We start from the raw sequence: 27,383 nt of genomic DNA on the forward strand, positions 1-27,383 counted from the left end.
ACAGACCAATACAAGGTGATTTTACTTACCTTGGACCAATAGTTATTTTTTGTTGCGCTGTGTACTCGTACCTGGACGCTATCTGAGCGTTCAACCACGAATTGGGTTGTTTCAAGGGGTTGGTCATTCAGCACACTTCATTTGTGCCGTGATTTTTGAGCGTGTGCCAATATGTGCTTAAACTGTGCCGGTTGTTTTTCAGTGTGTGCCAGAGGTGTGCCGAAGTGTGCCGGAGGTGTGCCGAATGTGCCCAGTGGAATATTTTCTTTAAATGTTTTTGCGCTAATTATAATCCTGTCTATTTTTGGCGAATGTTATTAGTCTAGTCGGAGTTTACCGACAAAATTCCACCCAAAACACTTGTCTAGAATCTGTATGAAGGGATTTTTGCAATCGTGAGAATGTTGACAGTTTGATTCCATAACGAAAAGTTGGATTTCTATGTTGTGCCCATGTGTGCCGGATTGTGCCGGCATGTGTGCCGAGATGTGCCGGCATGTGTGCCGGGCACAATGTGCCGAGTGACCAGCCCCTTGGGTTGTTTAGTGAATTAAATATTGCCATTTTCTTTAGCCTAATCGATAGAGCTCATTTTTCTGAGTATTAGATGATTTTGTTGCGTTCCAATTCCTTTGTTTTGATGGTTAAATAAACAAAACAGTTTTAATTTCCGTGGATAGAATGACAGTTCAATCGATAAAGTGACAGTTCACCCCGACCAAAAAATTTTCTCCATACAAACTTTGGATGCATTTTAAAAATAGTTCCCGGTCACCAAAAATGATGAAATTTTGGATTTCGACTAATTTTAGGACGGAGATTCCGATTATGCAATAATCTGGATACCCCTAAAGAACCCAATTCGCTTCCAACAGCGACGTCTGATTCTCTGTGCTTTGCGATTGCGTAAAAAGAGCTCAAATTTGGGTTGTTTGGCGGTTCAGTGTAAACACATTCACACCTTCCTTCACACTTTCCTTCACATTATTTGACAGCACAAAATTTATCCCACCTCGTCACCACAATCCCATCTTGGCATTTTGAAACCCAAACGTCAACAACAGTAAACCAAAAAACTGCGAAAATTTCTAACCGTCGCTGTTTACCTTTCAGATTTTTTGTAAAATCTCTGCAAAAACGTAGATTTTCCTCTAAAAATCTTAGAAATTTGCGTGCCATAAACTGAGTGATTGTTGTTTGAAAGTGTACAAGTGAAAACCGCTTCAAATTCCGCCAAAAAAAGCGTTGATCGTTAGTGCTTGCAAAAAACCGGGCGCGTCGCGACACCGAAAAAGTTCACAGTGCAAAACCATGTCCACGAGGGCCCGGCGTGCCGCTACCAAGGCTCCCATCGTGATCGAATCCGACACGGAATCGGAGCAGGAGGACAGCGACCCGGATGGGATCTTCTCCAGCCCGGATCAGCCGAAGAAGGCTAAACGGGCGGCCAAGCGGCCGCGGGCTGCCGGCAGCGATGATTCCGATTTCGACGAGAGCAAGGTGGCGGAACTGTGAGTAGTGTGGGGGTAGGTCGATTGTGTGGTATAACCAGTGTATTCGTTGTTTTTAGGAAACATCCAGTTAAAAGGAAAGCGGCTGCAAAGTCCACAGAAACTCCGGTTAAAAAGCCGAAGGCGGAACCGAAGCCCAAGGCAGTGAGGAAGCCGCGGGAGCCAAAGGCTCCAAAAGCGCCGAAAGTTCCTAAAGAGCCAAAAGCCCCTAAGGTGCCGAAGGCTCCTAAAGCGACAACGGGTGTGAAGCGCAGTCGGAAGAAAGTTGACACTGCTTCTGAACAGCCCATTGAGGAGAACGCCGTTGCAGAAATCAAGAGTGAAGAAAAAACAGAAGATGCCCCAATGTCCTTCGATACTTCCTTGGAAAGTTTGCCGGAAGAGCCGGTAAAGACGGAATCCGTTCCCTCTCAGTTTGTTCCTGAACCGGTGAAACCGGATCCGATCAAGCATGAAATACCAGATGAAGTGGACAGTCGGCCAAAGTACAAGAAACGAATCAGCATGACGGTTCGCGAGCAGTGGGATGACTTTGAGCTTCTGGCGGAAATGCAAAATATTGACCGAAGAACGGCCCGGACCATCATAAAGCTGTTCGAGGAGGAAAACACCATTCCCTTCATCTGCCGGTACCGAAAGGAACTGATCGGGGACATGAGCCCCGACGATTTGCGAGACGTCAAGCTCGCGTACAATCAGATCTTGTCCATCAAGTCCAAAGCGGACACGATTATCAAAAACCTAGAGAAAGAAGAAAAGCTCACGGAAGACATCAAGCAGGATCTCCTGTGTGCCAAAAGCTTGGACGAACTGGATCACATGTATGCACCGTTCAAACCGGCCAACAAGGGTTCCCTGGCTGACCGAGCCAAAGCACTCGGGCTGGACAGCTTTGCGGAAGGCATTCTCATCGGAAGCATGCCCACAATTGATTTGCCCGAGCTGGTCCAACCGGAAGTGGAAGGGCTTGAAACGGTGGAAAAGATCGAGGAAGGCATCAAGCATCTGATGGCGCACAACTTTAGCAAGAATACGGCCGTTTTGGAGGAAATCCGGAGACTGTAAGTAGTACACGCTAATGAAAGCTTGGAAGAGGTTGCATCTTTTGTCACAGTTAGATATCAGGGTATCTTCTACATAGGAAATATCAATTTTCTACATTTTAATATCAAACCAATCAGTTGGAAGCAGGTGTATATTTATCGTAATCTCTGATCCCGATGCCTCGGCTCGGTTCGACAGAGAATTATCTGTATGTCTGTGGAGGGTATTTGCGTATTTGTACAGATGTCCGCAGAATTGTCACCAGATCAAAACTGATTCTAAATCGGGCTATCAAATCTTGGTGTTTTTCAATGACAGATCCTGACACCGTAGGGGTCTCATGTTAGCCTAGTAGCTAAGGTTATGGATCGCCAATCCGGAGACGGCGGGTTCGATTCCTGTTCCTGTCGGGAAAACTTTCTCGACTCGCTGGGCATAGTGTATCATTGGCCCGTATGAATAAAAAGTAGTAATCCACAGTTTACTACAATTTTGTAGTAAATACTACTTTTATTGGTATGAATAAAAGTAAATAAGGCATTTACTACACTACAACTTTCGAACTTACTACTTTTTATTGGAGAGACAATTTTCGTGCCATCCCTATCGAGTGTACGATTTGCGTGCACACCCCTACACGCGCATCAGCGGTGGCAACCCCACAGCAGCAGCAGCAGCAGCAGCAAGGCGTAACGGGCGTAACGCAAGAGGCGCCATTTTATCAAAACCAAAAGTGCTCTCGCTGTGTAAACATCGTTCGTTGAATATATTTCTTTATTTCGTTTTACTAATTAAATACTGCGTTTTAATTCCACTGGAACAGTCGTCCCAATACTTTTGTGGAACATGTTCCACAATCGGTATGAATAAAAGCAGTATTTACTACATGAAATTTGTAGTCTGCTCAAGAGGTTGCTACAAAGTCTGCGATGCGTATGCCTGAAATCATAACTTATATTATAAACTGCAAAGCATGAGTTATTACACAGTTAGTTATTATTTTTCTTTAGGCTATTCCATTTTCTTCCGGAAAATCCTCCAGATATAATTTACACAAAAAAAACTAACATTCAAATGTAAATTCCGACGGACTTGACATAGGTATAACCCGCTGGAGATGGTGCGGCGTTTATCATGGATTTTGTTGGAAAATAGTGGTTATGTTGAGTTGAGGGTACTGGGAGTGTTCTGGATTTTATGACCGTGGTGCGGCGGCGGCCGTGGGCACGCCAACACGGGAGAATGCGGATGCACATGGCTCGTTTGAGACAAATATATTCTACCATACTGTCGAGGGCCGCGGCACCGTATGCGTCGAATGTGGAGTACTCTTTTTGTATTTTATAACTTAAATGCATTGTTAATGTAGAAAATGCTGCGAAAAGTGCGAAAACCAATATTTTTCAATAATAATTTATTTGGTCTGGATTGTTTATTAGTCGAAGAGCAACCAAGATTTAGCAACCAAAACAAAAACAACGTACATTTTGACAAATGCTCAATGTAGTAAATACTACATCGAAATTTTCGAAAGTAGTATCTACTACAATGTTCGAAAAATGGTTTTATTCATACCAAAGCTACTACTTTGGCGTGGATCATGTTTCAAAGTAGTAACTACAAATCACGGTTTTGGGGCAAGATGGCCATATGGGGCAAGATGGCCACCCTGTCTTTTAAGCATTAATTCGCAACACAAAAATATTTTCTACATGGGTTGTGATTATAAACAATGCTTTATGTTTATAATGTGCGAAAAAGTTACTATTAGTTTAAAAAATCTGATATAAAATAGTGTTTGAAGTTTGGGTGTTCAAAAACAGTGTTTTCTTATAGTATCAGGTCATCTGATTTTAAGGATTAGTAATGAAATAACATCGTTTTAAAAAATATTTTTAAATTGTAATGGTGTCTTTATGTGACTGTTGTTCAGCCTCGACAATAAAATTTCAATGTTTTAAATTAATTATGTCATATAAAAAATAACATATCGTAATCAATCGGGGCAAGATGGCCACCTGTGGTAAGGCCTATGTCGCCATCCAAAAATCAATCTAAAGCAGCCTTAAAACTGTTATTGATGTTTAGAAATATTGCAAAACCACAGAAAATTGCTTTTCGTATTAGTTGAAGCTGTTAAAATTAATTACGATGGCGATGATACATCAGAAATACTTTGAAGTTAATAGCTGTTGAACGGTAATTGGTTTCATTGAATATTTTGGCACAGGGATGGAAAATCGTAGCTAAGACCGCAATAAGGGTTCGTTACAAGACGTTGAATTACAGTATTATGCATGAAAAGAGTAGTAATGTATCTAAATCGTTTCGAGAAAAACAAGTTTGCTGAAAAAATAGACCAAATCATAGAACATTTCCAAATAAATTTCTATCAATTTTATTTCAAACATTATCATAAAGAAAATGGTGGCAAATACTACACCATCTGTAGGCAAAGTGTTGCGGATGATTCGACCTTGGTTTATTGAACGTTGCTTAGGGATTAAAACATACTAATTGTAAAAAATTAGCTCTGTGGCCGTCTTGCCCCATATGGCAAAAATTCTATGTCGAAAGTAACATTTTTCAAATGAATTTATTTTGCAATGGTAGTGCAAAATAAAATGCTTTTTTGTTATTATTGTTGTTAAGATAGAAAAGACATGAAACAAAGGGAATGAGTGTTAAATAGCCATATTCTAATGAAAGTATATGCTCCCAAGGCGCCTAAGCTTAGGGTGGCCATCTTGCCCCACAACCCCCTAGTTACTACTTTTTATTCATACGGGCCATTGTGCTTGCCTCACAATGTACAAATTCACTCAATGATAGGCAAAGTAATCCCTGTGGAACTGTGGAAGTGTTCAAAAAACAGTTGAAGAGAGAGGCAGGCCAAGATCCGGTTGGAACGTCGAGCCAGAAAAAAAAGAAGATCCTGACACCGTGCCAGTGGATCTTGACCACTGGGGGATAGATCTACGTTAGCTACCCCTCTGAAGATCCTTTCACTTCCTGTATGGGTGCTGCACCGGGTTGGATTTTCTGTCATACTAATGCGTTTCCAACACAGTCTGAGAGCATCCCTTAAGAAGTACGTCACGGTAAAATATGACCTTTTCAACGCCCTCTCCACCCTTCGTATGGGTTTTTCCTTTACTTAACCTTTCAGGACTCGCGCCTGGTTTATCCTAAAACAGCAGACCACCAACTACCCTAGTAACAATGATAGCTAAACAACAGCTTATCCAGCTATTTTTTTAAAGGGCGATACGGTCAAAATTTGGTCACACAATTTTTTTCATAACTTTAGACTGCGTACACCAAAACAGCTGATTTTTGGACCAGTAATGCTACATTATATGTAGCTTATACCATAAAATTTTCATCAAAATCGATTAAGTATTGGTTGATATATAGATAAAACCATCGACCTACCTTTTTAAAATTTTGTACAAAGGCGCTCCATAGTAAATTTTCGGAAATTTAAGGTCAGTAAAGCACAATTTTGATTATAGAACTACCAATACTGCTCGGATTTTTATCAAAATTTTACAGTTATTATGAAAATATGTTCTTAGTAAAATTTTGAGCCATTTTGTATGAATACTTTTAAAGTTGTAGCAGTTTGAATATGAAAAAAACTGACCGGGTGCCACTCTACTCGAAGCTATGGCTACACTGGACATGGATGTCGCGACCGTAGGCGACAGAAAATCTACAGTAGGAATGGTGCAGAGTCCATCATCGATGTGACCCTCTGGAGCCCGGGTCTAAACCCTAGCTCAGACTGGAGGGTCGACGATGGATACACGCATAGTGACAATCTGGCGATTCGGTCGCGGGCGGTTGAACTGGCACTGAACAAGGAGATTAAGAATCTTAAGCGGGTGTGCTTCGAAAATCTCTGCCAGGCTGCCAACATGACCCCTTGGGGTGATGCCTACAGAACGTCCCAGGAATGGCTGTGCAGATGTGCCTAGACAGAAGCGAATTTCCGGAGAGGTGGGAAAGGCAAAGTTAGTTCTCTACTGCCCAACCCCGGGAAGCCACCTGGCGATCCGTCGTCATACAAACCTATCTGCCTTCTGGACACCTCCGGGAAACTGTTTGAATAGATCATTAGATGATTTGACAAATCATTTTGATGCCAAGGACTATGATCATGATGCGGAAAAAGCCCCTCGATGATCCCCCTCCAACAGCCATTACACTACACCTCTTGTATTAGCCATCACGATCCTGTAGGCGTCACCCCACGGGTTCGCATTGGCACTCTGACAGAGACCCTCAAAGCAGGTCTTTTTGCTTGTTCTTATCTCAGTCTTCAGCGCGGCTTTTGCAGCGGCGAACACCACCCGCCGTTCGTTTCGCTCTTCATCTGATCGCAATCGCGTAGGTCCACGAGTAAGCCGGTGGTCTCCCATTTCTAGGTGGACTAGCCTAGACATGGTCGCATCGCACGCACGCGAAAGCACCGCTACACAGTGGTACCGCCATAGGCCAAAAATCGAAAAATTGATTGTCTAATTTATGAGTTTGTATAATTTTTATAAATCAATAATGTTCCCAAGAATGCAGAAAATCCATTATTATGTAAGTTTCTGTTGCATATTTTGCGTGAGAGCGTGGCTATTGTTATGCAATTTCACAATTTTTAAATTTGTCGAAAAATCACATGACTTTTGAGTTGTACTCCGTGTCTTCGTATAACAAAAGCAAGTCGATTTTCAATTGGTTTTCAACGCAGAGAGTCAGAATAGATGTTTATCTTCCAATTCGAAGCGCTAAAAACCGGATCTGGGTGTTTTTGGACCAATGGGGATGTGAGTAATAGGCACATAATTTTACCAATAGAATAATTACATAATAAAAAATCATGTAACATTTCAAACATGTTCTTAACCACATATAATCAATCGTCCGCCAGCAAATGATCAGATTTGAGTAGGAGAATCAATCTGTGAAGGTTGTAGCTGCAAATATCTGCATACAAGGTTGCAGGATGTATTGGAAGTTACCCGTTATTTTTATAAAAAATATGTATTAAAATAACTACAAAATTATATATATACTAGTTTTTCTGTAATTGTCTGGAATGCGTACCCAAATGACTGAAATTTTTACAGGAGATATTTCAAAGCTTTTTACAATAATTGAGGGATATTTTATTTGAAAACAATCTCTGATTTTTTTTTTAATTATGAACAAAAAATACACTTCTGGAGGTGTTCAGGTATTCATACCTCAATAGCTGCATAACAACCATTCTTATGTGGCCTCGTCAAAACTTACCTCTGTAATTGTCGAATTTGATGACAAGTTTTGCATTTACTGCCAACATTTAAAAAATTTCCTTAAAATTCATTCAGTACCTAATACTGTAGTGCTGGAAGAAGAAGGAGTAAATACGCTCTTTTAGTAATATTTACTAAAAGAGCGTATGTACTCCTTATATTCCCTTCCCAAATCGGAATATTTAATAAATCCATTAACGTTAAATCTTAGAGTACAAATTGATTTCTTTTGAAATAGCAGGCACTGATTAAATTGCAATGACGAGGGGTATTGGTATATTTTTTTTTTTTATTGGGTTAGAGCTATACATGATTAAAATTCTATGTACTATATTACTGTATAGCAGTTGCAATGCAATTGTAAGAAACAAATACGACAGATACTTGAATCTTTTTTATTGTGCAAAACGCAGGCCCATGAATTATATGACATATAACTGTGTAAAGCAATATTTGTATGGTTGAAAAAATTCCTTTTACGTACGTTTTGTGCATTAATCCTGAATATTTGTTTGAAATAATTTTAGAAGTAATTGATTCTGTAATTGCACTATTGTTACTATTGTTACACAATTATCGCTTTTGGGCATTAGGAACTGTAGTTATACATACTAATTCGATATGTGATGATTTTTTTGTGTTTCGACAATGCAAACTACCTTATTTCCGCAAAAAATATTCAGTTTCATATATTTATTTTATTGCAGTAGAAATAGAACCTACTAATAAAATCACAATTATAATGCTAATACTGATTCTATTCACAAGAATCTATTATGATACAGTCGTACTATACATGTTTTAACGTGCAATACTTAGCAGAAATTCCTCAGAATTCGACCCACTCTTCATAATAATAAAAATATTTGATTACTGATTTCTGTGCAAAATAAAGGTTTTTTAATGATATTTTCATTTATCATAAATAAAAATGTTCAAAGTTCATATTTTTCAAGTGATGATCATGAAAATGAACTGGAATATCCTTTTTCAGTCATAACATGCTATTTCTGATCACTTATAATGATTCTGCCCTTCAAAAAACGAAGAAAATGATTTATGACCGCTTCCCTGAACAAATGGAACCACTGTGCGCTACCAGCTTGTTGCTGTCTAAACCAAGTAAGTTCCGATCGCGGCGGAGCGCCTCCCTAAATACCCCTTCGTCGAAGTATGGTGTCTTCCACTTGCGAGGGCTTGGCCTTAGCCTAGCTGCTTCTTCCTCTACCCGCTGCCTGCTGTTGTTGTAGTCGATACTGTAGCAAACCGCCAGGTGATCGCTGTGAGTGTAACTATCGTTTACTCTCCAGTTCGACTACTTGTTAGGCCAGGACTACAAAAAAAAGTAACGTCAATTATCGACTCCGCGCCGTTCCGACTAAAGGTACTCTTGGTACCGACATCAGCCAAGTCGACATCTAATATGACCAGTGTCTCTAGCAGGATCTGACCCCGCTGGTCCGTGAAACGGCTTCCCCATTCCACGGCCCAGGCATTAAAGTCACCTGCTATTATCATCGGCCTTCGGCTTGTTAGCACGGTCGTTATGCGGTCCAGCATTTGAGTGAACTGCTCGATCGGCCACCGCGGAGGCGCATAACAGCTACAGAAGAAGACCCCGTTTACTTTGGCGACCACGAAGCCCTCATAGGTAGTACACACCAACTCCTGGACGGGGTATTTACCCATCGACCATATCGCCGCCATCTTTCTGGACCCATCCGCGACCCAATTGCCGTTGCCGGCGGGTACTCGGTGTGGGTCCGCTATGATAGCGATATCCGTCTCCCACTCAAAAAGCGTCTGACAAAGCAGTTGCTGAGCCGCGTCACAGTGGTTCAGGTTCATCGGCGTTACCTGCACTATGACTTGTTCACTGCGGCTTTCTTAAAAGCCGGGCACCTTGGGCCACCCGTATGATACCTGTTGTTCTCGGATTTCTGGGTATAGATCATACAAATGGGTGGACTCGTGCAGCCTCGCGCCTTATGGCCTTCAGCGCCGCATCTTCTGCACAGCTTGCGCCTGTCAGGGTCTTTGCAGTCACATGACTTGTGTTCTGATTCCAGACACCTAAAGAAAACCTCCGGTGGCTCGTGGAATGTCAGGTGACATACGCACCAGCCAACCTTTACCCTCCCTACTTTAACGTCCGCTTGCCCCTTCCGTAGCCTAACGGCTGCGGCGGCCACCTGCACCTCGTACTGTTGCCGCAATGCCGTGACGAGCTCTTCCACTTCGGTGAACTCGTCTAGGTCTTTGACCTTTAGAGTCGCCTCTTGTGTGAAAGCCCTCACTCTACTCCTTCACCAAGCACCTCGTCCGCCAACCTCTTGCAGGCGGCGCTCTTGTGGTCCTTATCGCGCTACAGCTCCAGGATCATCTCGCCCGTACGAGTACGTCTAATATTGTGCACGTCATTTCCCAGACCCTCGAGCTTGGCGTCGCTTCGCATCGCCTTCAAGACGTCCGAGTACTTCGAATGTTCTGTCTTGATGACAGAAACCTAGCTCAGGTCCGGCTTACCGGCATTGCTGCCGATCTAAGGGGTAGGTATACGCCTAGTCTTACGGGCATCACCAAACAGCTTCTCGCCTGACGGCTACCTCGCCCGCTTCTGCGAGTGCTTGTCACGAGCAGTCGCATCCGCTACATCTCTTGAACTACCTGAGAAAGCGAAGGCCTCCGTCTGGGTAGACTTCGTATCTTTTTCCTTCACAGATTCCGCCGCTGCTGCACTCATTATCGCGTGTTCCTGCTTGGCATCGTCCATCGACATACAAAGTCGAAACAAGGCCGTTTTCAGGTCCTTGCTGATGTTCGACTTCTTGGACACAAAGTCGATGATCTTGCCAAGTTGCTGCTCGGCCACCTCGATTGCGGGCAGTCCTTTTCTGTTTTAGTTGACGGCCTTCAACAACCACACTCCATCCAATATCTCCACCGGCTGGCTTGTAGGGGTGTGGACCGGAGCTCCCACGCTGGAGCTACGTACGCAGCTTCTCGCACCTACCTCCTCACTTCTTCTTGCCGGAGACCTCGCAAACCCACTCCTTGCGAAGGGATTAGCATCACCACTACCGCTACCTCCTGCTTTTTTATTTTTCTGATTTTTTTTTTTGCTTCATGATTAAATCCCACGAGTCGCACAGGAAAAGAAGTCCACCACGTCAGAGCCCTGCAATAACGCGGTAAGGGACGAAATATTGTGGGGGTGCCCAGGCTCCATTAAAGGTCGAGCATCTTTTTCAGCCCTTCGATCACTCATTGCTCGGCAAGGGTCGCCTGACACCTTGCATTGGGGTTAGTTTTAGTCCTATTCTTAGCCGGCGACTACGCGGTTGACTCGCAAGCGGGGGGGTTCGTCAGGCCCCGGAACTATAATCCCTGCTGCAAGGATGGGAACACTCACTTGCGAAGAGTTACACTCACTTGCTGTTTTCTCAGCTCAGAAGCGTGCTATCAAGAAACGATGTATGAACGACTTTTGGCTTGTGGCTTTGTCTTAAAGTTTGTCGAATAGAGTACGGGTCGCAAACCCATACCTAAGTCGTGACAGAGCTGCGAAAGCGACTCCACGAGGTGAGTGTAATTTACATTCACCTCGTGGAGAGTTGCCTTCGCAGCTCCCTCATGCCTTCGATATGCGTGTGCGACCCATACTTTGTTCGGCAAACTTTTAGACAAAACCAAAAGGCAAAAGTCGTCTATACATCGTTTTTTGATAGCACGCTTCTGAGCTGAGAAAACAGCAAGTGAGTGTAACTCTTCGCAAGTGAGTGTTCCCATCCCTGCCCTGCTGCCCTTGCCCTTGATCCGTGCACCTGTGTCGATCTTGGTGTCACCATCGGCCGCCATTTGACTACCAAGATATTGGAAGCTTCAACATTCTCCACTGTTTGCCAAGCTACCGTAAAGCTAGAAGGGTTGACCTTGTTTGTATCCAACGATTTGGCCCGGACAAACAGACGTAACACTCTTCAAAACGGCTTGGCATATGCATTTAACGATCAATTCAAATTTCATTAGATTTGCGCGATCGTTCCACCAGATGCGCTAGTGTTCGATCGCTTTCACGTTTTCCAGTGTACACGTTGCTGAATGATGCAAACGAAAGTTACAGGCAATTTGTGTAGTAGTGTGCGTGTCAGCAAAACGTCAAATCAAAATCCATCATGGCTGACAGTGTCGCGCGCGGTTCTACCAACAGGTGGCAGTGTGCTCATGAAAATGACACCGGGCAAAAGTTTTCGATGAATTTCCTCTAAGAGTAACGTCTGTACTGCGCTTCAATGAGGCCGATAATTTTCTCAGGGACACCCTTGCACCTGAGGGCATCCCACATGTTTTCGTGATTGAGACGGTCGAAAGGTTTTTTGTAATCAATGAACTCCAGGTAGAGAGACTCTTGGAATTCGCTGATGTGCTCCAAAATGATACGGAGCGTGACAATACGGTCCACAACGAATCATCCGGCACGGACTCCTGCTTGCTGCCGTGGGAGTGTTGCGTTAATCTTCTCCTGTATCCGGTTAAGTGTCACTTTGCAGAGGACTTTGAGAACGATGCACAGCAACACTATGCCCGCCATTTATCGCATATAGTCAGGTCACCCTTTTTGGGTACCTTTACAAAGATGCGTTGCATCCAGTCCAACAATCAATACGAAACTGGCGAATTTTTTGTGACGCCAGTCGTTCCCCCAGTACATTCGCCCAATACTGTTGATTTGGACGCAACGCTTTTAATGTCGGTTGGGTGACCATGACAACGAGAAAAAAAGTTTGTTTATTTACTCATTACGTTCCGAGGGAGGAAAAAAAACCAACGCCAAACGAGAGAAATGGAGAAAGGTCACTGCTATTGCACACTCTTTGTCCTTTGCGTGTACCCACACGGCTGCTCCTTCACTACTGTGCGGCCGGAATCTCCTCGCCGGGCCAACTTGCGATCGGTAGGTTTGGGATCGTACTCGGCCAATGGGAACCAGCGAGCCTAACCGGGTGCGATTCAGGTCTATCGATCGATGACCAACACTGGCAACGGAGATGGATGGGAGAGCTTTTACACTGGATCGGTCGCAGTTATCGATACCTGACCGCCACGGGTGACTTGGGCTGATGGGATGATTGCTCACCGTTTTCTCCAACGTGGTAATATCCCGAGTTTTCCGACGTGGTTATCGGTCCCTGACCGAATACTCTGAATTAAGATAAATAGTGTTTGAGAATCTGAAGTTGTAGTCCGATCATTCATTAGGCCCACTTCCTGATGGTGTCCGGGGCTCTGCAGGGCCTCAGAGGGTCTGAATTCTATAAGGATACCTTATGAAAATTGACTGGGCAAGTTATGACTAATTTTTATAACATCTATATATATAAAAATGCAGTGGCATACGTGGGACCGCGCATAACTTGCGAACGGAAGGTCCGATTTTGGTCGTCTTAGTTTTGTTCTGTTAGTTTTCACCCAAAGAAGGTTTATGAGGCATAAAACATGAAAAAAATGATAGTTTTTGAAATTCGATCTTCCATACCGGGGACCGGGGATTTGGTCTTGGCTAGAAACTTAAAACGTCAAAAAACGCAGTAGGCAAGACAAAGTTTGCCGGGTACAGCTAGTAAATTTATAAAAAAAATGCCAAACTGTGCAGACAACAGGGGATTTGTGCAGACAACTTATCACAATGATCCGTGCAAAAAGATTGTACAACTATGCAGACTAGAATCGAACCATAAACGTCGAGATCACAGAGCTCTTGTTTAACCCACACGGTTATCAAAGCTTGAAGATATGGTGTTGCTAAATATGTATAAAAACCAATCTGTCAGTTGACACTGCGTCATTGGGGAATCTTTCTCGTTGTCATGGTCACTAAATTGGCGAACTCAGTCTTGCTTTGATGAAAACGGGCGGAGCCAACTGACATTGAAAGCGTCGCTTTAAGAAAACCAGTATTGGGCGATTTTACTGGGGGAAACATGGGGGAAAAACTGGCGTCAGAAATCGAACTGAATTTGTTCCTGACATTTATGTCTTAGTATTAAGTCTATGATCCAGTCGGCCGCAAATGTCGTGGTTTCCCATACGTTGCAGAATAATTGATGCAACAGTTGAGCAGATACTACGGGGTCAGCTTTGAGCATCTCGGCTGATATGCGATCGACCCCCGGGCCCTGCTCGATTTCATGGCTGTTTCTTTCTCCTGCAATGATGGAGCTTTGGTGTTAACACGGGTAATGTGTCGAACCCTTGGCGGATCATGCTGAGGTGTTGATGACGTGGCCGACACTTGAAAAAGGTTTCCAAATTGCTCGAATCAGGGTTGCAACTGGTCAGCCGGATCGGTCAGTAATTGTCCAGACGTGTCTTTCACGGGCATTGTAACATTCATCTTAGTCCCACTAAGGTGACGTGAGACATCGTAGAGGAGACGAATGTCGCCGGTATTTGCGACTTTCTCACCTTCGTCGGCTAGGGAGTCCACCCTCGCTCTTCTATCTCGTCTACATGAGCGTTTCACTTCCTTCTCGACAGCCAAATAGCGCTGACGGACTACGGCTTTGACTCCTGGTGTTTTCGCTCGCTCTATCGTGGATTTGGCGTTCCTTCGCTCCTCTATCTTCCTCCAGGTATCATCTGTGATCCACTGTTTTCTCCGGGTGCGTAGCTCACCCGGACATTATTCGGTGGCGATAAAGGCGTTCATGATGGCGCTCCATTGATCTTCTACGCTTCCACCTTCCGAAATATCCTCAGCACGGTTCTCTAGTTCCTCGACGAAGGACCTTTTGACCGCAGCGTGTTCCAGTCGGCGTGTGTTGAACCGGCGCCCGATTTTCTCCTCCTGTCGCGCAGTCGGATCTCGCCTATCGTTGAGCACATAGTGGCTGAGGTGCGATGCAAAGAGATAAGAGATCGGATAAGCGTCGAAGCACACTCTGTGGAATCTATATGCAGAACGCATGAACCGTACATAGTAGATGAGTTGCGATGAGTGCGGAGATGCGATGGAGCTGCTTCGACGCATGTGATCGCAAGAGAACGCAAGAGAATGCTTGTCGGGTATGGATTTTATGATTGCGCTCGTTGTGTATGTAAAGCAATGCGGATTTAATGTGTTGGGAATGCTAGTAGGTAATATAAAATGCCTTAATATGTTGTTGTTTTTAAACATAACTCAATGCTTTTTTACATGACATGCATTTTGATGGACCGGACGTAATAAAAAATTATCATATTGTCTATCGATCACTATGTAAAATAACATATTTCATTGCATATAAAATAGTATTCCATCAAATCGTTTAAGTTTTTTACAGCATAATTTTGTTATTATATGTGTATAAGAAAACATTTTATTTTCTCTGTGTTATGTGTTGCTAGCGTTGTAAACAAAAGATAACCTTCATTAAAAGTTAAAGTTTTTCCTCGAGTGGAGCAACGCGAGTGTTTACGGATGAGAAGCGAAAATCGATCGTGACCAGGTACTGCTATGAAAAATGATTATCGCTAAGAAAATTAGCAAAAGCTGGAGGTGTTCGCGTTTTTTCTGTCCAAAATGCTGTCAAACGATTCGGTATGCATAACACACTGATAGACTCACCTGGACGCGACAGAAAACCAGGTGCGTCCGGGTTTGCAAAATCTTCAAAAGAAAAAAAGGAGGTATTCATCATAGATTGCGCAAAAAGGTGTGGAACGACTATTGGTATGGTTCAGCGCGCCAAACGATCATTTCACATCCAAAGAAGCGCTTCAACATACAAGCGACTTCATCGATCAAATCACGCGAGTCGTTGATGCGCACGAAATAGGCGAAAAAGGATGTGAAAACAACATGCTCACCCTCATTGAAAACCTCATGCACTATGGCCTATCAAACATCCCTCTTCTCATCTCATAACTTATCGTATCCGATCGCATCTCACCTTACCCACTATGGTCACAGCCTATTAGGAGATGATTTTCGGACGCAATGACGGCGCTACGTATGTTCCGCTCATTAAGAAGGCTTCGTCTCCATTTTCGGCTGATGCAAATGTGGTCGATTTGATTTTCCATGACGCCATCACGGGAAGCCCATGTCACTTCGTGCACTGGTCGATGAGAAAAGAGCGAACCTCCAATCACCATGTCATTGTTGCCACAAAACTCTGCAAACAGCTCTCCGTTTTCGCTCATTTCTGCGACACCATGGCGTCCCATGACGTGCTCATAGTCCGAGTTGTCGGAACCAATCTTCGCGTTGAAGTCTCCCATGAGGATCTTGATATCACTTTTTGGAATCTTGTCCACGACAGCATTCAGTTGATTGTAAAATTTTATTTGTCTTGCAGTTCGGCTGCATTGGTGGGCGTGTAACATTGGATCATGGTAAGGTTTCGAACCCGTGTTCTGAACCTGGCTACAATTATCCGCTCATTCCCACTTCATGAGCGCCGCGTGGACGTGAGCGCTGAGCAGGAGAACAACTCTACGGTGTTGGCGAGGAACGTGTTCACCTCGTATGCCAGAGTATAGCAAAATTGGGCCCGACGCCAATCTGTGTTCTCCAAAGTTTGGCCAACGGATTTCGCTCAGTCCTAGGATCCCAAGATTCATACAGCATACCTCTTTAGCTAGTTGTGCCAGTTTACCCTGCTGGGCTAGGGTTCATACATTAAAAATTCCAATTCTTGTTCGTTGTTTCGCACTAATAGTCGTTGCCGTTGAATCAATTCATTTTCGGTTTCTGTAACGGTTTTTGGGTTTCGAGAACAGTAGGCTGTTTGCCTAAGGTCCCCTATCCACAGTGGTGGACTGCCACCTTAGGCATAGCTTCCGGTGGTGGAGAACTTCATACTCAGCCGCTGGATGCCAGAACAGACCTCCTTGGTGTTGTACCTCCTCATTCTAGCTGAAGTCAGAAGGACAACAGTGCCCAGGCTGCACTACCACCTAATCATACAACTCTTAGCTGGCGGTCTTTGTCATCGCTTGACCCGTGGAAGCATGAGGTTGAAACTTGTGAGGTCCAGAGCTATGTTGCACGCTCTCCTTATTGACTCACCGTTCTGCAGCCCGTAGTATTTACATCGTTATTACAATAAAACTGAATCAACAATTCCTCGCCACAACACACGGTTACTGGAGGCAGTTCTCCATCCTCGTCCGCTTCCCACATTTTCCAGATCGTTCTGCAGCTGTTTCGCCCATGCACACATGCTTATTTCAGCTCGCATCCCGAAGCCGTCGCGGGATGCGTTGAACTTCTGATAGAGCTTCTGTGTCTCTTGAATATGTCATTTCTGACAGCGTTTTTTTTTTCTCGAAACAGGCGGGTCTGCTATTTGACTACTATGTGTAACGTTCTGCGTTCCTTGCTGCAGCACTACCGCCAAGGCTGCGTTCTTCTCTAAAATCGCTCTGCACTCCTTGTCGTCGACTCCTTTCCACCCGATAATGCTTTCGGCTGATGACTTCTTTTACTGTATTCCAGCGGGCCTCTAGAGGGGATATATGGAACTCGACCATTGTCTGGCAATGCTGCTTAGAGGTTTTGCACGTCTGTTGAGGTGATATGCGATTGCTTCAGCCGCTTTAGATTGCTCCATGGCGGTCGCCGGTACCGTACATTATTGTTGATGACGGAAAGTTTTAGACCTTACTAAACTGTAACAAAAGATGCATTTATCAAGTTTTCATCAACATTTGGAAATAGAAAAAAATAATACAACAAAATCTTCTATTTTATCTTTCATCAGCATAACAAAATACGACATTGTCCTGAGTTCGAGTCAAATAACGAGAAAACCGGCAGCTAAAGAAAAGGAAGAATCCAACAACAACCGCAACAGCAAAGGGATCAGCGGCATGAAACGGATTCCGAAGAAAGTCGACGAACACAAATTCGAGCATTACTTCAGCTTCACCTGCTGCACCAAGTATCTCCGACCGCACCAGATTATGGCCCTCAATCGGGGCGAGAATCAAAAGGTGCTCAGTATTAAGCTACAGTTCAAGGACAACGTCAAGGGAGATCTGTACTGGTTTCTCAAGAAGGAATACCTCCAGGAGGGTACGGCCTCCCGAAAGCGAACGGAACTGTTCGAGGCATCGTTCGACGAGGCGTTTACCAAAAAGTGTAAGTATCGGTGTTTGGAAGGTCTACCTAATTCGATATCTAACTTTTGCGTGTCTTCCCCAGTGGTACCACTGATGAGCCGCACCGTCCGATCGGATCTGACGAAGCGGGCGGAAAAGGCTTCCGTCGAAGTGTTCGCTAACAATCTCAAGCAGCTGCTGCTGACCGCTCCGGTTAAGGGCGAGAAAATCCTGGGCATCGATCCCGGTTTCAACAACGGCTGCAAGCTAGCCCTCATCTCGGAGTGTGGCGATCTGTTGGATACGGCCACCATCTATCCGCACATTGGTGGCGATCGGTCCAAGGTAGCTCCGGGCATTCTGGCCAATATGATGCGAAAGCATAGTTGTGCATTGATTGCACTTGGCAACGGAACGGCTTGCAGGGAAACCGAATCCATGCTGTCGTACATGATGGAAGAAGGCATTCTGGACAAACGGTTCGTCCGGTACAGTATTGTACCGGAACAGGGGGCGTCTATCTACTCGTGTAGCGAGGTAGCCAAGAAGGAGTTTCCCAAAATGGACGTCAATCTGATTAGCGCAGGTAAGATTGACATTATTCAATTACATGTATCCACTTAACATTTTAGTGAAAGGACTTAAAAAATCCTACCACATCTTCCAACATCGCATCTGTCCCAAAATTCGCCAGATCACGCATAACTAGGTTCTTTTACGTGCTCATCTCTAGGTTTTAATGTTTTCGTGGGTACACACTGTTTATTGCAGAAAATAGACTAGAGATTTCTCAAAAATTTATCCAGGAATTTCTTAAAACTGTTGTACAAAAATCCAAGCATTGCTTCAATTTTTCCTTCAAATTTGTCAAGAAATTACTGCAGACATGAATTTCTTCCATTTTTTTTATCCAGGGATTCCTACAGAAATTCTTCCAGGAATTCGCTAAGAAATCTCTTCTGAGATTCGCTGTGGAATTCCTCTTGGGATTGCTTTCGGAATTTATCATGGAATTTCTTCACAAATTCCTACAAGAATTCCTTCACGGATTCACCCAGGACTTCCTTCTACGATTCTCTCAGGAACAACTTCCAGTATTATTTTAAAACTGCCCCCAAGAACTTTTCTTGGGATTCCTTCAGGAATTCCTCCTGAAATTCTTTCAGAAACTTCATCAAGAATCAATCAAAGACTTCTTCCAGCAACTGTGTAGATTCCCTTAAGAATTCATCTTGGAATTGCTGCCGAGATTCCTCCTGGATTGTTTTCTCAGGAACTCTGCCAAGGATTCCTTCAGGAACTGCTACAGGGATACCTCCAAGAGTTCCTCTACGTACTCTTTTTTAGATTCCTTCAGGATTTCCTCAGGAATTTCAACGGGTTCTTCACAGTTTCGATTTCTACAGTACTTCCTCGTGAGATTTCTCCAGAAACTCCTCCTAGAATTGCATCAGAAATTGATCTTTGGATTTCTTCAGGAATTTTTCCAGGTTTGTTTTATCTGTATTAACGAGATTTTTAGCCCTAGGCTTCTAGGAATTTCTCCAGGCATTCCTCCAAGAGTTCCTCCAGGGATTTTTGAAGAGAATCTTCTACGATTTCATTCAGAGAATCTTCTAGGATTTCATTCAGAGACTCCTTCAGGAATATCTTCAAGAATTCCATCAGGAATCAACCCAGCAATTCCTTCAGATATTCCTCCAGGAATTCCTTCAAAAATAACTACAACAATTTCGCCAGAAATTTCTCCAGGAAATCCTCTAGGGATTCCTTCAAAAATTTCTCCCGGAATTTATCCAATAATTATTCCAACAATTTCTTCAGGGATTCCTGCATGAGTTCCTCTCGACATTCCTCTAGAAATTCTTCCAATTCCCCCATGAATTTCTTCTGGAAGTTATCCAGCAATTATGCCAGGTATTCCTCCAGGCTCTCCTCCATGATTTCATCCTGGAATTTCTCCAGGAACTGCTCCAGGAATTCTACCACGAGTTCCGCCAGGAATTCCCCCAGCTATTTTCTTCAGGAATTCCTCAATTCCCTCGGAAATTCTCAAAAAAAAAATCCTTCCAGGAATTCCTCCCGAAAATCCTCCATGGATACCTTCAGAAATTATTTCAGGAATTTATTCAGGGATTCCCCCTGGAATTTTTCCAGGGAATTCTCCAAGCATTCTTCCAGGATTTTCTCCAGAAGTTTATCCAGAAATTTTTGTACAAGAGATTCCTTCAGAAATTCCTTTAAAAAAATCTTCTGAAATTTCTCTAGGGATTTCTCTTAGGATTCTTCCAGAGATTCCTCCAGGAATTCCTCCGATGATTCCTCCAGAAATACCTTCAAAAATTCCTCCTGAAATTCCTCTGCGAAATCCTCTAGGGAATTTATTTAGGATTTTTATCAGAAATTTCTCCAGGGATTCCTCCAGAAATTCTTCTAGGAATTTCTTCAGAAACTTTTCCAGGGATTCCTCCCAGAATTCCTCCAGAGATTCCTACAAGTATTCCTCTAGAGATACCTCAATGAATTCCTCTAGAGATTCCTGTAGGGATTCATCCAGGAATTCCTCCAGGAATTCATTCAGGGATTCCTCCTGAAAGTGTTCCATTGGTTCTTCAAGGAAATTCTCTAGGGATTCCTCCACGATTTCCTCTAGAGATTTCTCAAGGGAATTTTCTAGAGATTCCTCCAAGAATTCCTACAGGCATGACTCCACGAATTTCTTCAGGCATTCCTCCAAGAGTTCCTCCAGGGATTTCTATAGGGATTCCTCTAGGATTTCATTCAGGGGCTCCTTTAGGAATATCTTCATGAATTCCACCAGGAATTCCTTCAGATATTCCTCCAGAATCCCTTCAGGAATTCCCTCATGAATTTCTCCTGGAATTTATCCAGGTATTAGTTCAGGCATTCCTCCATGATTTCATCCACGAATTTCTCCAGGAACTCCTCCAGGAATTCTACCAAAAATTCCGCCAGGGATTTCCCCAGATATTTCTTTAGGAATTCCTCCAGAAATTTATCCAAGAACTGATTCAGGAATTCATTCGGTAATTCCCAAAGAAATTTCTCCAGGGATTTCTCCAGGAAATCCTTCATGGATTCCTTCAGAAATTATTTCAGGAATTTATTCAAGGATTCCTCCTGGATTTTTCCCAGAGATTTCCCCGGAAATTCTTCCAGGATTTCCTCCAGGAGTTTATCCATAAATTTTTCTACAAGAGATTCTTCCAGAAGTTCCCTTAGGAAATTCTTCAGAAATTCCTTTAGAAAATTCTTCAGAAATTTCTCTAGGGAATCCTCTTAGGATTATTCCAGATATTCCTCCAGAAATTCCTCCGATGATTCCTCCAGAAGTAGCTTCAAGATTTCCTCCAGAAATTCCTCTGCGAAATCCTCTAGGGAATTTATCTAGGATTTTTATCAGAAATTTCTCCTGGAATTGCTCCAAAAATTCCTCTAGGAATTTCTTTAGAAACTTCCAGGGAATTCCTCTAGAGATTCCTCTTGGAATTCATTCATGGATTCCTTCAGGAATTCTTCCAGGGATACTTCCACGGAATTTCTCCTAGTATTCCTGTAGGGATTTCTCCAGGAATTCCTCCTGGGATTCCGCCAGGAGTTTGTCCAGCAGTTCCTCCAGGCATTCCTCCTGAAATTCCTTCAAAAATAGCTTCAGAGATTCCTCCAAGGATTTCCCAAGAATTCCTTCTAAAATTTCTCTAAGGATTCGTCCAGGAATTCTTCAAGAGGTTTCTTCAGAAATTATTCAAGGTATTCCGCCCAGATTTCCTCTAGGGATTCCTCCAGGAATTCATCAAGGGATTCCTTAAGTATTTCTTCCAGGGTTTCCAGGGTTCCAGAAATTTCTCCTGGGAATCGTACAAGGATTCCTCCAGAGATTTCTCAAATTCAGCTAGGGATTGCTCCAGGAATTCTACCAGAGGTTCCTCTTATAGTTCCTCTAGAGATTCCACCAGGGATTGCTCCAGGTATTCTACCTGAAATTTCTTCAAGGATTATTCCTTCTTCAAATTATTTCATCAGAAATTTCTTCATGGATTCCTCCAAGAATTCCTCTAGCGATTTCTCCAGGAATTCCTTCAGGTATATTTCCAGAAATTGCTCCAAGAATTCCGCCAAGATTTTGTCAAGAAGTTCCCCCAGGAGTTCAAGGATTTCTACGATTTCTAGGGATTCCGCCAGGAATACCTACTAGAATTCCGCCAGAAATATGTCCAGAAGTTCCTCCATACACTTCTCCTGGGATTCCTCCAGAAATTGCTTCATAGATTCCTCCAGGAATTCTTTCAGGGATTTTTCCATGAATTTTCCCAGGGATTTCTCCAGAAATTTCTCTAAGGATTACTCCAAGAATTCTTCAAGGGATTCCTCAGACATTTTTACAAGATTTCCCCTAGGAATTATTCCAAGAATTTCTTCAGAAATTTCTCTAAGGATTCCTCCAGGAATTCCTCAAGAGGTTTCTTCAGTAATTTTTCCAGGGATTCCTCTCAGATTTCCTCTAGGGAATCCTCCAGAAATTCATCGACGGATTCCTTCAGAATTTCTTCCAGGGTTTGCTACAGGAATTCATCCAGGAATTTCTTCAAGGAATCCTCCAGGAATTTCTCCTGGAAATCCTACAGGGGTTCCCTCAAGGTTTCTAGAGATCTAGAGATTGCTATACTTCTCCAAATTATTTCTTCACAAATTACTCCAGAGATTCCTCCAAGAATTCCTCTAGCGATTTCTCCTGGGATTCCTCCAGGTATACTTACAGAAATTTCTCCAGGGATTACGCCAAGAATTTGTCAAGTAGTTGCATCAAGGATTCCTCAACGAATTTCTCTAAGGATTTCGCCAGGAATTCCTCCTGAGATTTCTTCAGAAAATGCTTCAGAGATTCCTCCAGGGATTTTTCCATGAATTCTCCCAGGAATTTGTTCAGAAATTTCACTACGCATTCCTCCGGGAATTCCTCAAGGCATTTTTCCAAGAATTCCCCCAGGAATTCTTCAAAGAATTTCTTCAGAAATTTCTATAAGGATTTCTCCAGGATTTCCTCAAGAGGTTTTTCTTCAGAAATTTTTCCAGGGACTCCTCCCAGATTTCTTCTAGGGAATCCTCCAGAAATTCATCGAGGGATTCCTTCAGAATTTCTTACAGAGTTTGCTACTGGAATTCATCCAGGAATTTCTTCAGGGAGTCCTTCCAAAATTTCTTCTGGAAATCGTTCAAGGATTCCTCCAGGGTTTCCTTCAAAAATTCCTCCAAGGATTCATCCAGGAATTCCTGCAGAGGTTTCTCAAGGAATTCATCTAGAGATTGCTCCAGGAATTTTACCAGAGGTCACTCCCAGAGTTCCTCTAGAGATTCCAAATTTCTCCAAGGATTATTCCATCTCCAAATTATTTCTTCAGAAATTCCTCCAGGGATTCCCCCAAGAATTCCTCTAGCGATTTCTCCAGGAATTCCTCCAGGTATATTTTCAGAAATTGCTCCAGGAATTCCGCCAAGATTTTGTCAAGAAGTTCCTCCAGCGAGTTCAAGGATTTCTTAAAGAATTTCTCCAGGGATTCCGCCAAAAATTTCTCTAGGGTTTCCGCCAGAAATTTGTCCTGAGATTCCTCCAGAAATTGCTCCAGGAATTCCTCCAGAAGCATTATTCCAAGAATTTCCCCAGGAATTCTTCCAAGAATTTATTCAGAAATTTATCTAAGGATTCCTCCAGGAATTCCTCAAGAGGTTTCTTCAGTATTTTTTCCAGGGATTCCTCCCAGATTTCCTCTAGGGAATCCTCCAGGAATTCATCGAGGGATTCCTTCAGAATTTCTTCCAGGGTTTGCTACAGGAGTTCATCCAGGAATTTCTTCAGGGAGTACTCCAGGAATTTCTCCAGATATTTCTTTATGGTTTCCTTCAGGTAATCCTTCAGGAATTCTTCTACAAATTTATCCAGGTATTCCTACAGGACTTTCTCTAGGAATTCATCTAGGGATTGCTTTGTAATTCTGCCAGAAGTCCCTCCCAGAATTCCTCTAGAGATTCCACTAGGAATTCATCTAGGGATTGCTCCAGGCATTCGTCCAGGAATTTCTCTAAGGATGCCTCCAAGAAATAAAATATTATTTCAGAAATTCCTCCGGGGATTCCTCCAAGAGTTCCCCTAGCGATTTCTCCAAGAGCTCCTCCAGGTATACTTTCATAAATTCCTCCAAATTTTTTCCAGAGATTCCGTCAAGAATTCGTCCAAAAGGTCCTCCAGGATTTCCTCCAGCGATTTCTCAAGGAGTTGTTCCAGGTATTTCTCCAGAAACTCCTCCAAGGGGTTTCTCCAAGAATTCCTAGCTCCTGGAATTCGTCCAGAAGCTCCTCCAACTATTCGTCCAGAAATTTGTCTAGGAACTCCTTTAAAAATTCCTCAAGCAATTTGTTTAGAAATTTCTCCAGGGATTGCACCCATAATTGCCCTAGGCGTCCCCTCTAGCTACGCCAATGTGGCACTCTTTCAATGTCGAATCTATCCGACATACGCCAGATCACGCCTAACTAGGTTCTCTTAGTTACTCCAGGTCTTTACGTTTTTGGTAGGTGCACACTGTGCACTGCACAGTTTGATGAAGTGCATATTTTAGGAATGATAACCAATTCACAAAGTTGATCACTGGTTCTGCCTCTTTTACGTGAATCGGGAGCGTTTAGGGCCTTTTAAGGAGATTTCAGAAGAGTTTTAAGGGGTTTCAGGATATTTCTAGGGGTTTTTATGGCGGTTTCAGGAGAGTCTATCAGCATTTTAGGAGGTTTCAGTTTTAGGGCGTTTCAGGACGTTCCGGGAGCGTTTCTGATTTTTTTTTTCATGGAGTTTCGACAAGCGTTCAGCAGCACTGTTAGGATTTTAGAGGGGTTTTAGTGACGTTCAGGGAATTGTAAGGATTTTCGAGAACGTTCCTGTGGTTTTCATGGGTTCCCGGGGGATTTTACGAGCGTTCAGGGTACTTCAAGAGAGTTTCAGTGAGTTTTTTGAAACGTTAACCCTCCTTTTGCATCACGTTGGCAGCAGCTCGCTGACGTAGTGTACAGTTTGGGTCAAAAATGACCCTAATGCCGAAGGAGGGTTAAGAGGGATTTTAGAGCGTTTCAAGGGACTTTGTCGTTTCGTCGAGTTTGATTATCCTGTATGTATCCCAATGTTGCGTTGGATCTTCCTCGCGAGCATTCATTTTTGCATCTTCGCGATCCATTATTCACAAGCATTCGTTTTTTCATTTATGCTTCGCGAAGAACACTCTAGCAAGTCAATGGGAGCAGTGAACGAGGAAGTAAGTTGATCATTTGTGCAGACCACATGCGACTTCCATTATGGTGCTCACTCCTTCAATCGTCCTCTTCGTTGCGAGTACATTTTGACAGTTGCGTTGCGGCTAATCTGGTTGGGAAAGACCTGGCATCAGGCATTAAAATTCTACGCCGAAACCCGGATTTTCCGCAATCCTCGGTGACCGCTCCGGCTCCCCTTCTCAGTAGAAGGTGATTTTTTTAATCGAATTAGCCCAAGATTGGCTAGAATCGGCGATAAAATGGCAAAAATATGACCATTTTTATTTAGCAGGTACCAGGTTATCATGTTAGCTAGAGAGCCGTGCAGCGGGTGCCGTTCACGAAGCTGCTCGTGCGAATGGTTTTCTGATCTTCGCGAAGAGCACGCATGATGCATCGAAGCAATCATGTCTTCGGGCGATGAAGTTTTTTTTTCCAGTCGTAACGAGCGACGACGACGCTTTGATGATGACGAACAAAGCTCAAGCATTGGCAAACCTGTTCACTCGTAGTTCACATGTACATGGCGACTCAATATTCATCGCCCTTCGCATGTTTCATCAGTGTTCAGCAACATTGAGTATCCTATATCCCATTTTATGACTTTTCGGACCTGACTTCCGCAATTCATTCCATTTTAATATCAAGGTTTACGAAGCTGAAAAAGAGTTGTTGAATATACATTCGCTTTATAAAAAAAAAATCGCCTTATACTTTCAGTTTCAATCGCCCGCCGTCTACAAGATCCCTTATGCGAGTACGTCAAAATCGAACCCAAGCACCTGGGCGTTGGAATGTACCAGCATGACGTCAACGAAAAATCCCTCTCGGAAACCCTGGACGAAGTGGTAATGGAGTGCGTATCCTTTGTCGGTGTAGACATCAACACTGCCTCGGTCAGTCTGCTGAGTCACGTGTCCGGCTTGACGGCCAAACGAGCCGAACACATCGTTTCGCATCGGACCAAAAACGGACTATTCCGTAGCCGAGAGCAACTGCTAAAGGTGAAATTCATCGGCGATAAAACGTTCACCCAGTGCGCCGGATTCATCCGGATCGAACCGCTGACGGCCGGCATCCGAGATTACAACCTACTGGACTCAACGTGGGTCCATCCGGAAAGTTACACCCTGGCCGAAAGCATCATCACCAGGGCCGGTCTCTCCAACAAGGACATTGGCCGCATGGATTTTATCCTCGGAATCCGAGACTTTGCCTACCGTACCCCAAACAGCGCACTACCCGGCATGTTCAACCAGACGATCGAACGAATCGAATGCGTCCTCTCTGCCCTGCAGCGGGAGCTGCTCAGGGATTACCGAGCCGATATTAACAAGCCACCCATGTTCAAAAAGGGGCTCACCTCGATGGCCGATTTGGCAGAGGGAACCGTCCTAACCGGGGCGGTGAACAATGTGACCGACTTCGGTGCGTTCGTCGACATCGGTGTGGAGAACAATGGACTGATTCATCGCAGCAAGATGAACGGTATGCGTGTGAACATCGGGGACCAGGTCGAAGTGACGGTCCTCTCGGTGGACGTGTCCAAGGGACGCCTGGGACTGAAGTTGGAAAAGATTCTGAAGTAGGCGACCAACCAAGGTAGGTGGAGATACTCAACTGAACGCATCTTGACTCAAGTAGGTAGGTAGTAGGTGTTAACTAGGAATGCCACTCGCATTTTGTAAACCGTCTCGTAGGACAAAAAAAAGTGCGCTAGTTGTTGCAGTGTAGTGATGATTGGCGTTTTGTTTTCTTCGAAATCCCTGGTTGAGTTTTATCTATTACCTACTTTTTGGCTTGTGTCACCATTCAATCTTGCGATCAACAATACGCCGCGAATTCGGTCGACCTTCATCGGTATCAGGTATTAGAAGGTTCATCCCAGATGCACATAATCCTACATTTGGGATATTTGTGCCACTACGTTAAAAATAGCCTATTTTATTATCTCTGGGGGGAATGAAGAAAATTGATATTGGAATAAGGATAGGGGTAAGTATAAAATTAGGAAAAGTTCACCTGGAAGATGATGGAGGTTTGAGGTGGCTGAGAAGCAGCTTGGCAAGATCATCGTCTTTGCGTCCACGAAGTCCAACATAAGCAAGGACCTGAAAACGATCCTGTTGCG

At 43.6% G+C, this 27,383-nt stretch overlaps 1 protein-coding gene across 1 annotated transcript; it reads left to right on the forward strand.

Moving 5' to 3' along the window:
- Window positions 1-1,051: 1,051 nt before the first annotated feature.
- LOC109402240 (uncharacterized protein YdcI) lies at window positions 1,052-26,985 on the forward strand. Its single transcript, XM_062845272.1, has 5 exons — window positions 1,052-1,511; window positions 1,571-2,572; window positions 17,596-17,975; window positions 18,039-18,521; window positions 25,973-26,985. The coding sequence occupies exons 1-5, from the start codon at window positions 1,312-1,314 to the stop codon at window positions 26,839-26,841; spliced, it is 2,934 nt and encodes a 977-aa protein (XP_062701256.1). The 5' UTR covers window positions 1,052-1,311; the 3' UTR covers window positions 26,842-26,985.
- The last annotated feature ends 398 nt before the right edge of the window (window positions 26,986-27,383 follow it).

This window comes from Aedes albopictus, chromosome 1 (genome assembly GCF_035046485.1).
Source record: "Aedes albopictus strain Foshan chromosome 1, AalbF5, whole genome shotgun sequence".
Classification (NCBI taxonomy): Eukaryota; Metazoa; Arthropoda; class Insecta; order Diptera; family Culicidae; genus Aedes; species Aedes albopictus.